Source organism: Pseudopodoces humilis, chromosome 12 (assembly GCF_049639895.1).
Source record: "Pseudopodoces humilis isolate 2021_Gansu_Grassland_sample_001 chromosome 12, ASM4963989v1, whole genome shotgun sequence".
Taxonomy (NCBI): domain Eukaryota; kingdom Metazoa; phylum Chordata; class Aves; order Passeriformes; family Paridae; genus Pseudopodoces; species Pseudopodoces humilis.
Window position 1 is genome coordinate 7681797 of NC_142211.1, and position 14058 is coordinate 7695854.

The following is a 14058-nucleotide window of genomic DNA, read 5'->3' on the forward strand; positions in this document are numbered from 1 at the left end:
GACTGGGTCTGGGGATCTCTCCGACCCCTAGTTCTGCCGGCATCAAGCCCAGATAGGCATCCCGGGAAAGAAGCCACTGTCCGAGGGGTTCCAGGAAGTTTCCAGCCAGGGATAACCCTTAGGAGTGTAGGCAGAGGCTTGAGTGATCAGCTCTTTTACAAAGTGATTTCTGCTCTTGCAGTGATCAGCTCAGCCAGCACCGTTCAAGGGTTACCCCAGCCGCGCATAGACAAGAGACGGGAAGACCATGTGGTGTTCCGCAGGGTCCTTTATTGCAGGCTTCAGCGAAGGGGCCAGTGATGATCTAACCACTGAACTGTGGAAAAGCTGGGGTTTTTATAGGGAAGGGGAGAACTGGGAAGGGGACCAGTGGTCTGAGACTGGGATAAGATGACCAATAGTTAACAGGGAGAAAACATGGGGTCCTGAAGCAGGAAGGGGTCCATAGCTTAGTCACCATGACTAGGCGGTTTTGTCTTATCTTAGGGGACAGATCTCCAGGGAGGGAGCCTGTCGGAGGACAGGGCTTCCTCCACAGTTTAACCCATAGTCCACAAGCAACCATGAAAACATACCCCAGTCCCATCCATTCTACATTTGGACCGGTACATGAGCTAACTTCCTTATTCCTTTGGTTATCTATTTTACCACCTTTCCATTGTCATCTATTTGCAAACAGCAGTTTGAGTCATTTAATTTGCCACACACTCCCCCTTCTACTGCTAATAGATAATCTAATACCATCCAATGTTGAAATACCATATTCTTCATCTGAGTGGACTGGTCGGCAAGAAGGTCAAAAGCTGTAGCTGTCTGGTTGGTTATTATTTCAAAGACAACTTGTAACCTAATTATCCAATTTAAATCATAAATGGGTTCTCTGGCACCTGATATTGATTTTTTTGGATTTCCAGGCGCTGGTCAAAACCGTTGTATGATTCGCTCAGGTTTGCTTCTTCAACTTTGCTCCACTTTTTGGAGCTCCCTCCAGCCAGGAATGCATCAATTGACCGTTTTTTATCTCATTAGATTGTCATATATCTTGATTCTTAACTGATTTCCCTGAACTTGTGGTAGCAAAATGAACAATGGTCTAATATACCCTACATAACACATCTCTGACCAGTTTGGGGGTAACCTGCGGTAAGCATATTGGCCACAAATCCAGTAATGCCTTTTTAAAGCCCAGGTCCCATTGGCAAGGGACCTTTTCAATTTATATCATCAACTCGTGGGTCAAAATACAGCTTGCTTCCAGGGCCTAGTGGTCCCCCAACAATAGTTGCCTTGCCATAAGAATCACAATATTTGCATTTCCAAGCTCCCACATGAGGTTTCCACCTACCGTTATATCCCAGATCTGTTTTGTTAGATCTGAACCAGAACCTAGTAAAAAGGGTTTGAGTTCCCTTCCAGTGTTGCCATTTCCACTGATAGTCACAGACAACAGGTGTCTTACTTGTGGAATTATCTCGGGGCAGCTTAAAAATAAGGGGTCAAAAAACTTATCCTTCCCCACTGCTTTACAGCCTTCAAAATCCTTTTGATTATAGAAGGAACACCTTACCCAGCTACCATTAGTGAGCTTAACATGTGTTTGATTCCATCTGCCTCAATATCTGGAACAATCATAAGGAGGGAAGTTGGGGGTCCAACAATCTAAACCCAAAGATAAAGTCCAGTCACAAACACCTTTTCCACCGTATATGCTTCCTGTTTTATTTAGATAATATATGCCTCTTTCAGAAGAATGAAGCCACCATGGACTTCCTTCTTCATCCTAAAATTTTGTTCCATTATGGACCTCAACCAGGGTGCTTACCCACCATTTAGGCTTGACTGGGCTGGCCACCCATGGCCAGTTTTTAGATCCTCCTGGCCCTCCGCAGTCCCAACAATTGCTAAGGTTAATGGTTTTTGCTACTTCTCCTATGGTTAAAAAATTATTTTCCCACTTTTGGCCCACCCCTAACTGACAATACAAAGGTAAGATAATTGAGAGAAACATTCTAATGGTGTAATCCAATCTCTTAACCAAATTGTCACTTTCATGTTGTCTTCCACACCACCTGTGGCGAGTGAAGGCACAGAAACAGCTTAACATAAAGAAAACAATGACAGTGAGGATTAGCCCCCAATGACTGGAGATCTGAGAGGAGGGATGACCACACAAACTATTTAATCAGGCAGTCTGTGCGTAGGCACTCAGGGCTTTCCCCGATGTTGATGCACTAGCTACTGCATGGCGAAGAAGGCCAACGGCATCCTGGCCTGTATCAAGAATAGTGTGGCCAGCAGGAGCAGGGAGGTCATTCTCCCCCTATACTTGGCACTGGTGAGGGTGCACCTTGAGTACTGTGTCCAGTCCTGGGCCCCTCAGTTTTGGAAGGAAGTTGAGGTGCGAGGAGGGAGACATGGCTGGTGAGGGGCTTGGAACACAAACCCTATGAGGAACGACTGAGCCACCCTGTGGCTCATGATCGTCATCAAGTGAGGTCTTTCTGCACAATGTCATAGTGCTGCTGCAAAATTCTTCTGTTGAAGTCTTCAGGACTCGTTACATCTGGTAGTGTATCCCGGAAAAACAGTGACAGGTAGTAGGGAAAAGATAAGGGACAGAAAAAGGAAAAAGAAAAAACAAAACCAACAAAAATCAATATATTGATTTCAAAAGAAAAACTAATCAATATATATAATTTCAATTAAGTCTTACATATTGGTTTCTTATCATAAAACAATCAATTTCATTCTAAAATACAACATAATAAAATTATTAACCTCATAGTCACAACGGCCAATTACTTATTGTAGTGCCTGCGTAGTTCGTCGAGTGTCAATAACCTTAGGGGTATCAGCAACACGTAAAGCACCAACCATATTGTGTGCATTCATTATGGAAGTCAACTGTGTCAACCACTTCATCATTCTCCGATTCATGATGTACAACATTGCTGATAGAACAAAACCAAGTAAAACTAAAACCAAGAGGATAATGATGGGATGACACAATTTGTTCAAAACACCTGTAGCAGTTGGTGACCACCCAGAAAGTGTCCCACCACTCATGTTCAGCATCGTTCCTTACTCTTTCCAAAACACAGTGTATTTCTTTTACATTGTGATGAACCATAACTAAGGTCTTTTGTCCATCCTTTTTGATCTTTTCCAAAATTTCGATTAAATCCTGGTGAAGCAACAATTGCCTCACCAGAGTAAAGTTCATTCCAATTGGAGCAGGCACTAAATGATGAATCAAAGTATAATTAAACTGCAAAAGATAATATGAAGTAACTGGAGCTAAATAAGAAAAGTCACAACCTACAATATCAGTAAAATTGCATACACAAAAATTTGAATGATTCTTAGTATTCACTACTATGTTTTCTACAAGTATACTATCACAAGCAGTTCTCAACCATATACATCCATTGCCTATATACACAAGCACTGTTTCAGAAGTCTCATTAGGATAGATTTCAAAATGACAGGTATTCTGTTCTGTGTGTAAACAAATGTCTTGAGTTTTGATTGCATTACCTTCACAAATAAACCCTTGTTGTTCCCAGATAATACAGTTTTCTAAAGCAACAGTTTGCCATCTCCCACCAGTCTGACGGGCCCATTCCCTATGCTCTAAAGGATAGAGAATAGCTCCGTCATGATTCAGCCCCAGTGCAATGATAGGAAATACTGAATGTACTGAAGCATTATGTATTGTCAACACAAAAGCTGTGGCTGTGTTTGTGGTGGGGTCATAGGTAAAATTCACCAAATTTCACCAAGATTTAAATTCTTTTTCAAAATTATTGGCATCTCGGTAGGAAAGGTGCCTTCTTTGCCCTGTCTGATAATTGATGCAGCAACTGACTGCATCCACAATTGGTCTTGAACACAGCTAAGAGCCAGAGAAACATTGTTTTGTGTAGCACCAAGGGCGTCAATTATCAATTTGTGATCATTCACATTTACCTTTTCTCAATTTGGCAATATGTTTAACAGCAACCACTGTTGGGTTCCCAAAGCTGTCAAAGATGACTTCAGTGGTTGTTGTATTTTGGTCAAATCTTTAGTTACAGCAGCCATTTATTCATTAATACTTCTGAATCAATACTATTCAAAATTCCTAGTCCTGATCCCACAAAACCGGTTATATCTCTTGTCATTCATTTATGAAAGGGATTGCGTTTTTGCAACCAGGTTGTCCACCCCTCAAAGGAAGTCTGCAAAAAAGGTGAACAAGCTGGCTGAATCTCTGAGACATTGTTCTGCATTAGCAATTTGACTTGTTTGAGAGACCATGCCGAATTAAATAATATCTTCTGTTGGCCAGTTTTCCCGATTATATATGGTCCAATCTCAAAAATCCTTGGTGTCAATTTAATCGGTGGTTGGGTGGTAGGTATTACAACATGAACATTAAGCTCTCCCCAGTATTTGGTATTGTTTTTACCACACACATCTTTAGAGGACAATTGTACAGCTGTTAAATTCAGCCAACAATCCTGACTCCGAGTTTGACAAGATATAACCTGGCCACAAGATCCGGTGACATGACTGTGTACGGGTTCAGTGTGGGATCCGGTACTCAGTCTGCAGCGTATTGAAACATCATCACCTTGAGTTAACATAAAAGACAGGAAAATGTTAGTTTTGTCATTCAGCACAAAAGGGGTGTTCACACCATGATATGTGATTATTACACTTAATATAGGCCTTGCTACAGCATTTATTTTAAACCTGTGAACTAAACCTGCAAATCCTGATTGATTAACTGGGTTATTTTGCCAATTGTAAATCATATAATCTGGTCTAGTCAAGGTGAAATTGTACCAGCAGTCATTGGGTTCCTTTTTGCAGAGCTTCGTGATTTCAACATTGTTGGTGCTAGGATCTAGTGTGTAGTTTCCAATGTTCTTCTGGCGGCAACACAATATGAGGGGATCATATTTGTCACATCTCCAGTCTTCCATGGGACAATATTCTGCTGAAATGTTGGGGTGCAAACTGCTGGTTGCATTTGGTTCAAAAAGGTTACCAGCAACTGTAATGGTGGAGGCTTTCTCATAACGAGATTTTTCTATTTTCCTACATCCTATCTTAATTTCCTCACCAATTGTTCCTGTTAGCACTCTAACCCAATCCTTCCGATCCCACCCCCAGTCACCCAAACAGTACACATCAGAATCATGCAGTACTATGGTTGCTAGATTTTTCTGACGATCTCTGGGGTAGTGTCCTACAATATAGTTGCTGATGACAGCTTCAGACCATGGTCACTCAGTTGAGTTTTGGCCATGGTATTGCAGTGTCATGATCCGCAAGGTGGGATTCGTGATGTGGTTCTTTTAGTCGGTCTTAGAGTACAAAAGATTATCAGCAAACCAAGGACTTAAACAGCAAAACACACTTTATTGAGTGCTCATCAGCACTAATATGCAATAGAGAGAAAAGAGGAGAAAGCAAAGCATAAGGAAAAGAGAGTAAGGGGATTATAGCTACCAACGTCGAAGTCCACTCAGCCGTCCAACGACGCAGAGTCTTCTGTCCGTTGGGGAGATCTCAAAGGAAGGTAAGTTTGGGGTATAATTTTATAGCCTTTTGCAAAGCGAGGGGCTCAGGGCCAAAACCAGATGAGATTGATGATCATTGTGATGAATTCCATTGCGCAGGGAGCAGGTGTAGGGTACAGAGCGATCCATGTCTTGCAAGTCTTTGCTCACCAGCAGGAACGAGGGCAAGGTGTTGTGGAAAACCCATTGCACAGGGTACCACGCACAAGCCTCTGCTCACCAGTAGGAATGAGAGCCATGAGTCGTGGAAAACCCGTTGCGCAGGTTACCAAGCCTCTGCTCACCAGCAGGAATGAGAGCAGTGTACCATGCAACCACCTGCAAACAATCACTTAGCAAACATCCATCTCAGCTAGGCCCAAACCCCCAAACCAAGTCCCTTGTGATATTCAGGGTCTCAGTCTCTGTCCTTGAGACGGTTGTGAGACAGATGAGGGAATCTTTGGACCGTCTCTTACATGCAGCAGGATGAAATAAGGATCAGTAGTGTTATCATGGCTTATTTAATCTTCATGTCCCTCAGAGTTCTTCTGTAAAAATAAAAGAAACAACAAATTCTGCCACATAAGGGCAGGAGATTGAAATGAAGGAATTATCCAGTGTGTGTTTATCTAATGCTCCTTCCCCAAGGCATCAGATGCTACCCACGCATACTTGTTCAAAGGAACTTTCAGTATCAGTGGCACTTCCCCTACTGTGGGGAGGTCCACCAAAACTGGCTGACCAGGGTAGTGTGCTGGATTCTTAGAATCAACTTGTCCCCATGATGTAGGAATGATGTTAGGAGCTTTTGGACAAAAAGCAGTGATTTTGGGACACCCATTTACTCCCCATCTGTCATTAATAGTTTTCACAGCTTCTCTTAACCAAACATCCCAATTCCCCTCATGGGGTTTCAGGAGTCGCTTAAGGAGACCATTGGTTCTTTCTACAATCCCATTAGCTTGAGGGTAGTAAGGGGTGTGGAAGGTCCACTAAATTCCCTCACCCTTTGCCCAATCTTGCACAATTTTAGCAGTAAAGTGAGAACCATTATCAGATTGAATTTCCTGCGGTTTTGGGAAAGTTCCAAACCATCCTTGTAAGGCCTTAACAGTGTTGTCACCAGTGGCTCTTTTAAAGGCATCAGCTTGAACTAACCCAGACACAATTTCTACTCCTACCAGCACAAAGTGTTTACCTCCTGACTGTTTGAAAGGGCAGATATAATCGACTTGCCATGCTTCCCAAAGTCCTTTGCCTGTTCTTAAGTGCAAAGGGTCATCTTTCAAAGGGTGTCTTTCTAGCCATTTGCTGCATTGCTCACAGGCTGATATACATGTTTTGCACATTTCTCTGGAAACAGACCAACTGCAGGCAAAAGCTTCTTTATACAAATCCTTTACACCTGTGTGTTGTCTTTTTACATGCAGCCACTCTAATAAGTGATCCCAGTCATCTGTAACAGGTTCCTCCTTTAGGGGACTTATTCTTGCTAACTCATCAACTACATTGTTCCAATCACCAGCTGAATCCCCACTTTTTTGGTGCGAAGCCACCCATCCTACAGCAAAATTTCCTTGGGTTGCAATGCTTAAAATTTCTTGCCACTTTTCCTTCTGCCACACTGGAATCCTATTTACTTCCCAATCATTTTGTTGCCAAAATGAAAGCCACTGTGCATCCCTTAAACACAGCATAAGAGTCAGTGTAAATATAAACTACAGAGGTATTCTGTGCCTCGCGTTTGAAAACACTCCAAACAGCTATTAATTCACTGACTTGTGCACTACCTTCTCCTTCAGTAACTATTTGTTCACCTGAGGAAGTGTGAAGAGCTACTGCCCGGTACCTCCATACCTTTCCTTCTCGCTTAGCAGAAGCATCTGTGAACCAAGAGTTTGTTGATTTTTTGGGGGAGAAAGGAGGGGCTACTTTCATTACAGAAACAGTTTTTTTGTGGCCATCAGCCAAGCTCTCAGTTTCTTGTATGGCCAGATTTTTTATAGCTCCTTCTGTTATTGAAAAGATGTTACAGTAATATTCAGTCTGGGCATACCATTTTCTCACTGAAGCCGTCTCTGCCACTCTGTTAGAAAGGGAGTCCCAGTAGTTGTCGTTCTAATTAGGAACGGCAAAAAGAACGACACAGACTCTCAAGGGAGTCAGAACAGAAGAATGCCTTAGTTTATTGCTCCAGGCCTGTTTTATAGACAGATACGTGGAAAGTACAGAAAGGAAACTCTTATTGGTTGGTAAACTGCTACAACACCATCATTGGTCAGTGGGGCTCACCACCCCCCTGACTTTCTCCTGCAAGGAAAACAAGGAATAGAAAACAACACCTGCAAGGCTGTTTTGTGTCCCTGAGGATTGTTTTAATTCCTTCTCATGTTTTTCCCAGACTACTTTCTCAGGCAAGCCTGAGGAACTATGCGTCCTGTAATTTGTACAGGCACTCTGGTTCAGATTTAGCATCCATAATTCACCCCTTTTGTCAGAAAAAAATAAAAAGGCAGTGTTTATCACGTCCTGCTGGGCCCTTGCAGGAGAGAGAACAAACACAGCACAAGAGTTTTCTTTTAACAGAACTTGGAATGGATGCTGATCTAGAATTTTGGCTTATGTTTTGATGTTTAAGGATTGTTCTCTTTGCAAGGATTTGATGGTTGACTCTAACACAACTAGTTCAGTAAACTAACACACACACACACAACAAATAAAACATTGTTAGTCTGTTCTAACTGACAGTCTAACTTGTCGACAGGTAAGAATGTTCACTCTCTGCTTGTAGAAGGACCATCTGAGTGATGATCGGTATCTTGCTCATCATCTGAGGGTCGCCTGTTGGCTGCCTTCGGCCTCTGGTGCTGCAGATCAGGGCGAACGCACCTTGCAGGTACCCACCGTACCCCAGTATCTGTGGAAACGCATGCATACCCGCGACCCCAAGCGATGAGCTCGCACGGGCCTTGCCACTTGTTGGTGGTTAGGTCTCTCACCCAAACTTTCGCTCGAGGCAGGTGCACCTCGCCTGAGGACTGCAATGAAAGAAAATGATTCAAAATGACAGGGTTATCCGAATTCTTTTGCACTGTGAGGTGATTGATTGTGTACAAGGCTTTCTCCAGCCGGCTGTGTGGAGTTTCTCCAACCATCCCCGTTTTCTGTTTTTCTAGAACACGTTTCAGGGTACCATGAGCGCGTTCGACAATAGCCTGCCCAGTGGGAGAATGTGGGATACCGAATACGTGTGAAACTCCCCATAACTGTAAAAATCGTCGTGTCTTCTGTGAGGCGTAGGCAGGCCCATTGTCAGTTTTCACAGAAGAAGGTATGCCCAAGACTGCAAATGCAATTTTCCAATGGGCAATAACATCACGACTTTTTTCCCCGGTGTGAGCAGATGCCCACATAGCAGATGAAAAGGTGTCAACAGACACATGCACATACTTAAGTCTGCCAAATTCAGCAATGTGGGTAACATCTGTCTGCCAAAGCTGCAGGGCTTTCAACCCTCTGGGGTTCACCCCCGCTGGCAGAGGTGCTGCAAGTCCATGACAGTCAGCACAAGAACTGACAATGTCACGAGCTTCAGTCGGTGTTAAATGAAACTGTTTTTGCAAAGTATGTGCACTTTGGTGGAAAAAATCATGCGATGCCTTAGCTTGTGCAATTTTCTGAGGCTGAGGTGCTACCCAAGCAGGGTTAGCTAACCTATCAGCCGTGGCATTACCTTCTGCTATGAAACCTGGTAGATTGGTATGACTCCGAATATGCAGAATGTAATATGGGTGAACTCGAGCTTGGATTACACACCACAAAGACTTCAGCAGCTGAAACAGATGCTCATTATCAACTTCTTTCAGGAGCACACAATCTAAATGCTTAGCGAGATCTGCTACATAAGCAGAATCAGTAACTAAATTCAGTGGTACCTGAGAAAACCGCTGGAATGCCATGGTTGCGGCCCTTAGTTCGACTAACTGGGCTGAGCCTGACTCATGGCCTTCCAGCACTTGCCACTCAGACTCATCCTTCCATGTAACAATGGCTTTCCCCGTTCTTCCTGAACCGTCAGTGAAGACGGTGGGTCCTTGCACCAGCACCCAACTACTTTTTTGCCGAAAGGACAATTCAGCTGACCCTGCTAATTGCAACAGTTTGTGGCTGGGCAGATGATAAGCAACCTGCCCTGAAAAGTTTTGCAGCGCACTCTGTAAGGAGGCACTGTTGGTCAGACTCCATTCAAATTCCTCCCGCCATATTGGGAGGATAATTTTCCCAGGGTCAGCTGCCATTAACTGCAAACACCGCTGACGGCATTTAATTATCAATTGAGCAACCAATTCAAATACTGTGGGGGCCATCTTTTTCGGTTGATGGGGCAGAAAGATCCATTCCAAAATGTGCAAAGGATCAGACCATTGTTCACTCCATTGGCCAATGATACCTGTAGGATGAGACTCTGGACAAGTAATAAAAACAGTGATATCAATGGATGGATCCACCTGATAAACCTGCCGAGCAGAAACAGCCTGCTGAACCTCCTCCAGCACTTGCTGCGCTTCAGGAGTCAGCTCTCGAGGCGAATTCAGATCAGGGTCCCCCTTCAAAAGATTGAACAATGGGGACAACTGTGCTGTGGTTAGCCCCAAGTAAGGACGCAATCACGTGATGACACCCATCAATTTTTGGGCATCATTCAGAGTTTTGATAGAATCCACGAATTGCACCTCTTGATGGTAAATGGTTCGATCTAAGATTTTGACTCCTAGGTATTTCCAAGGAGGATGCTGCTGAACTTTTTCCGGAGCTACTTGCAGGCCATAAGAACGCAGAGCTCCGAACAGCTGGGGCTGTATCCTCAGCAGTTCATCCTGGGTGGATGCTGCCACCAGGATGTCATCCATGTAATGATAGCAATAAGCTTCAGGGAACTGCTCACGGACTCCAGATAAGGCCTGAGCTACATACCACTGACAAATAGTCAGGCTGTTCTTGCAGCCCTGTGGCAAAACTTTCCATTGATACCTCTGCACGGGTTCAGCGTTGTTGATCGTAGGTACTGTGAAAGCAAACTTGCATTTGTCCTCAGAATGCAATGGAATAGTAAAAAAACAATCCTTTAAATCAAGGATCAGGATTTTCCACCCCATGGGAAGCATGGTAGGTGATGGCATGCCAGGCTGCAGTGCCCCCATGCTTTCCATGACTGCATTGATCTTGCGGAGATCCTGCAACAATCTCCACTTCCCAGATTTTTTCCTGATCACAAAAATGGGATTGTTCCAGGGACTAGTGGAAGGCTCAATGTGTCCCTGCTGTAACTGTTCTTGGACTAATTCACGAAGGGCAACCAATTTCTCTTTAGCCAGGGGCCACTGGTTTTCCCAGATGGGTTTGGTCACCAGCCACCGTAAAGGCAGCATGGAAAGCTGTGTGCCCTTCGCCACAGTGGCCCCTATCAAAAATGTGTCCCAATCCGCACCCCCCATGCTGCCAAAACATCCCGCCCCCAGAGGTTAAGTGGGGCTGCAGTGACATAAGGCCGGACCGTAGCTGTTTGCCCTTCTGGGTTTTTGATCAGCACGGGACGCTGGCTCACAAATGTCTGCGTGGTACCTCCCAATCCCTCAATGGCCGAACCCATAGGAGTCAAGGGCCAGGACGGAGGCCACGCAGAGAAGGAGACGATCGTCACATCTGCCCCAGTGTCGATGAGACCTCGAAGCTGAATTTGCGGCGGGCTGGCAGTTGGCAGACTCAGGGTGCACGTCATTTGAGGTCGCTGAGTAGAGATACAGGCAGACCAAAGGACTTGGGGCAGTCCGGTAGATCCAAAGCCACCATCCCCGCGAGTCCAATCAGCAGTCCTAGGAACTCAGGACTTAAAAGGCACAAGTTGAGCAATGCGAGTTTTTTCAGGGATGGTAACAGGGGGGAAAGGAGTAGAAATCAGGGCACAAATCTGTCCCATAAAGTCAGCATCAATGACTCCTGGGTGTACAAAAATCCCCTGTAGGGTTGCACTAGATCTTCCCACAAGCAGCACACTCAAGCCTTGACCTAGAGGACCAAAAGCATCCAGGGGAACCTTATATGCATGACTAGAATCTAATGTAACTGTTGTTGCGGTGTATACATCCACTCCTGCTGCCCCCTGGGTGCTGCCTCTAAGCTGGCTGAGTAGGCCTGTGGGGGGACTGTGCCCTGGGAACTCACTTGTGTCAGAGCGCAGGTCCCCCGTGCGCTCTTGTACACGTTTCCCGAATCCCCCAAAAGCTGACTATTGGTATGATATCTAGATCTACATTGATCAGCAAAATGACCCAGCTTGTGACATCCAGCACACAAGAACTTTCCTTTTCCTTTATTATTCTGCTGCACCTGCCGTGCCTTGCCCTGAGCATTCTTTTGCTTCCTGGAACCACCCTGGCAGCCTGGTTGTTTTGATACTAGAGCAGCTGCCAGAGCAGACATTTTGTGCCCCACAGAGCCCACTTTGGCACAGGCTCGGACCATCTCTGGTATCGAGGGGTCTCCTGGGAGAGCCTCTATGATCTTCCTACAGTCTTCATTAGCATTATCTCTCGCTAGCTGTTTACACAAAAGCTGTCTCAGGTTATCATCTTCAACCTGTTTCTCCAAGGCTGCTGCAATTTTTTCAACAAATGGCAAGAAGGGTTCCTTTAAACCCTGAGTGATTGTCACATATCGTGCCCTGGGAGCAGCCGTTTCCATAGTCTTTAGCAGTGCTCCAATACCAATTTTTTGTCCCTGCTCAAGGACTCTAGGGTCCCAACGGGCCTGGAGATCAGGATTGGAAAACTCACCCAAACCCATAAGGGCCTCTACTCTGACCCCATGTCTGGGATCATGTGCAGGCAGACGCGTATTTCCGTCTGCAGCCTTCTGAGCCATCTGTCTCCAATTATCTTCAAAAACTTTAAATTGCACAGGCTGGAACAAGACTTGAGCCAAGTACCTAATATCAAATGGAGCAAGCAGATCAGTGTCTATCACCCTAATGATCTGCATAACCTCGGGAGATCCGAGCCCGTACTGTGCAACTTTACTCTGTATATCCTATACCACCTTCCATGCCATCACATCATGCCTGTCAGCCTGTCCCGTATTTGGGGCAGCCTTAAACACAGGGAAGGCTTGGGCCGCCCCTCGGGGTGCCCCTTGGACTTCCCGTCCCAGCCGGACCCAGTCATCAGAAGCCGAAGTGACTTCCGGTCCTCCCTCCGTCTCCCCCGCTCCAGCCCCAACGGTGTTAAAAATCCCGGTCCCGGGTGTCCCCAGCCTCTCGAGCAACTCCCAATCCCCCACTTCCAAAGCTTGCTGTTTTACCACGTCCCAAAAATGCCCCCGATGCTTCGGATACGCGGTTACCGGACGGGGTGGGGACGGCTCGAGATGGTCCCAAGGCAGGCTCGCAGCCGGGTCGTTCCGGGCACTGGAAGAGGCGGACGGGCTGGCTGCTTCAGGCGGTGCAGATCGTCGCTCAGAGACCAAAGCAGGTACGGCGGCGGAGCAGCCGCATCGGGCTCGGTGGAGGGGCGGCACCGGCCCCGGCACGGGCCCCGCGGAGGGAAGCGGGGGGGCAAGGGAGCCCTCCTCGGCCATGGCGGCAGGACAGCTGCATCGGTCTCGGGCTCGGGGCGGCACCGGCCCCGGCACGGGCCCCAAGGAAGGCAGCGGGGGGGCGGGAGGAGCCCCCGCGGCCGCTGGCGGCGGTGCTCGCAGCGCCGGTCCTGGGGGGGGAGATTTCTGGCGCGCAGCCTGCTTCCGCCCGCGGCCCAAGTCCTCCGGGGACCCGGGCCGCTCCGAGGAAGCGCTATGCCACTCATCCATGGTCTCATCCCCCAGTCTCTCATCTTGTACAAAAGAGGCACTCCTGGCATCTAAGTCTTCCTTCCCGGCCTCACTGTCCTCAGACTGGCTCCGTTCCAGCGCCTTAAAAAGCGCACCCCAGGTTGCTGCCAGGCTGCACACACTGGTATCTCCATCAGTTAATTCAGACCATAAACGGTCCCCTATCGACAGCCAAACCTCGTGATCAAAGGCATTATCCACAGTCACAGCAAAACCTTGCTCTGTTATCCACTGAAATAAAGTGCGCATGGCATCTTCAGAAACACCGAGTCCCATGTGGGGCAGGGCCTCCTGCCATGCAAGGTAGGCAAGCTGTTCATCAGCTGAAGTACAGTTCCCCATTATGAGAACTTTATCTTGGCGGCTTCGCGAATGCAATTATACAAATGCTATTGGCTCAGACCCGGGATTTTGAGCTCTGCTTCACCAAGATAAGCCGTTCCAAGCCCGCTCACTGGCAGGCTCCACTATCCCGTTGGTTAGAAACCAGCTTTCTCCAGGAAAGCCCGGGAGAATTTCCACTTACCCCTCTAGGGGGAAGGGCTGGTGATTTTTTCCCCCCCGCTCGCTGCTTACCCTCAGGGGTTTAGCAGATGTCCTCACGTCGGTTGCCTTCCAACCTCGG

At 46.5% G+C, this 14058-nt stretch overlaps 1 protein-coding gene across 1 annotated transcript; it reads right to left on the reverse strand.

The window, feature by feature from the left end:
* Positions 1-7714: 7714 nt before the first annotated feature.
* Positions 7715-12590, reverse strand: LOC148183327 (endogenous retrovirus group K member 8 Gag polyprotein-like). The gene has a single exon (XM_088061548.1). It carries the CDS (start codon positions 12588-12590, stop codon positions 11667-11669), a length of 924 nt encoding a protein of 307 aa, XP_087917674.1. The 3' UTR covers positions 7715-11666.
* Positions 12591-14058: the final 1468 nt, after the last annotated feature.

Bases quoted from the DNA above. Each gene is read 5' to 3' on its own strand.
- LOC148183327 (XM_088061548.1), bottom strand. From the start codon at position 12,590: ATGCAGATCATTAGGGTGATAGACACTGATCTGCTTGCTCCATTTGAT.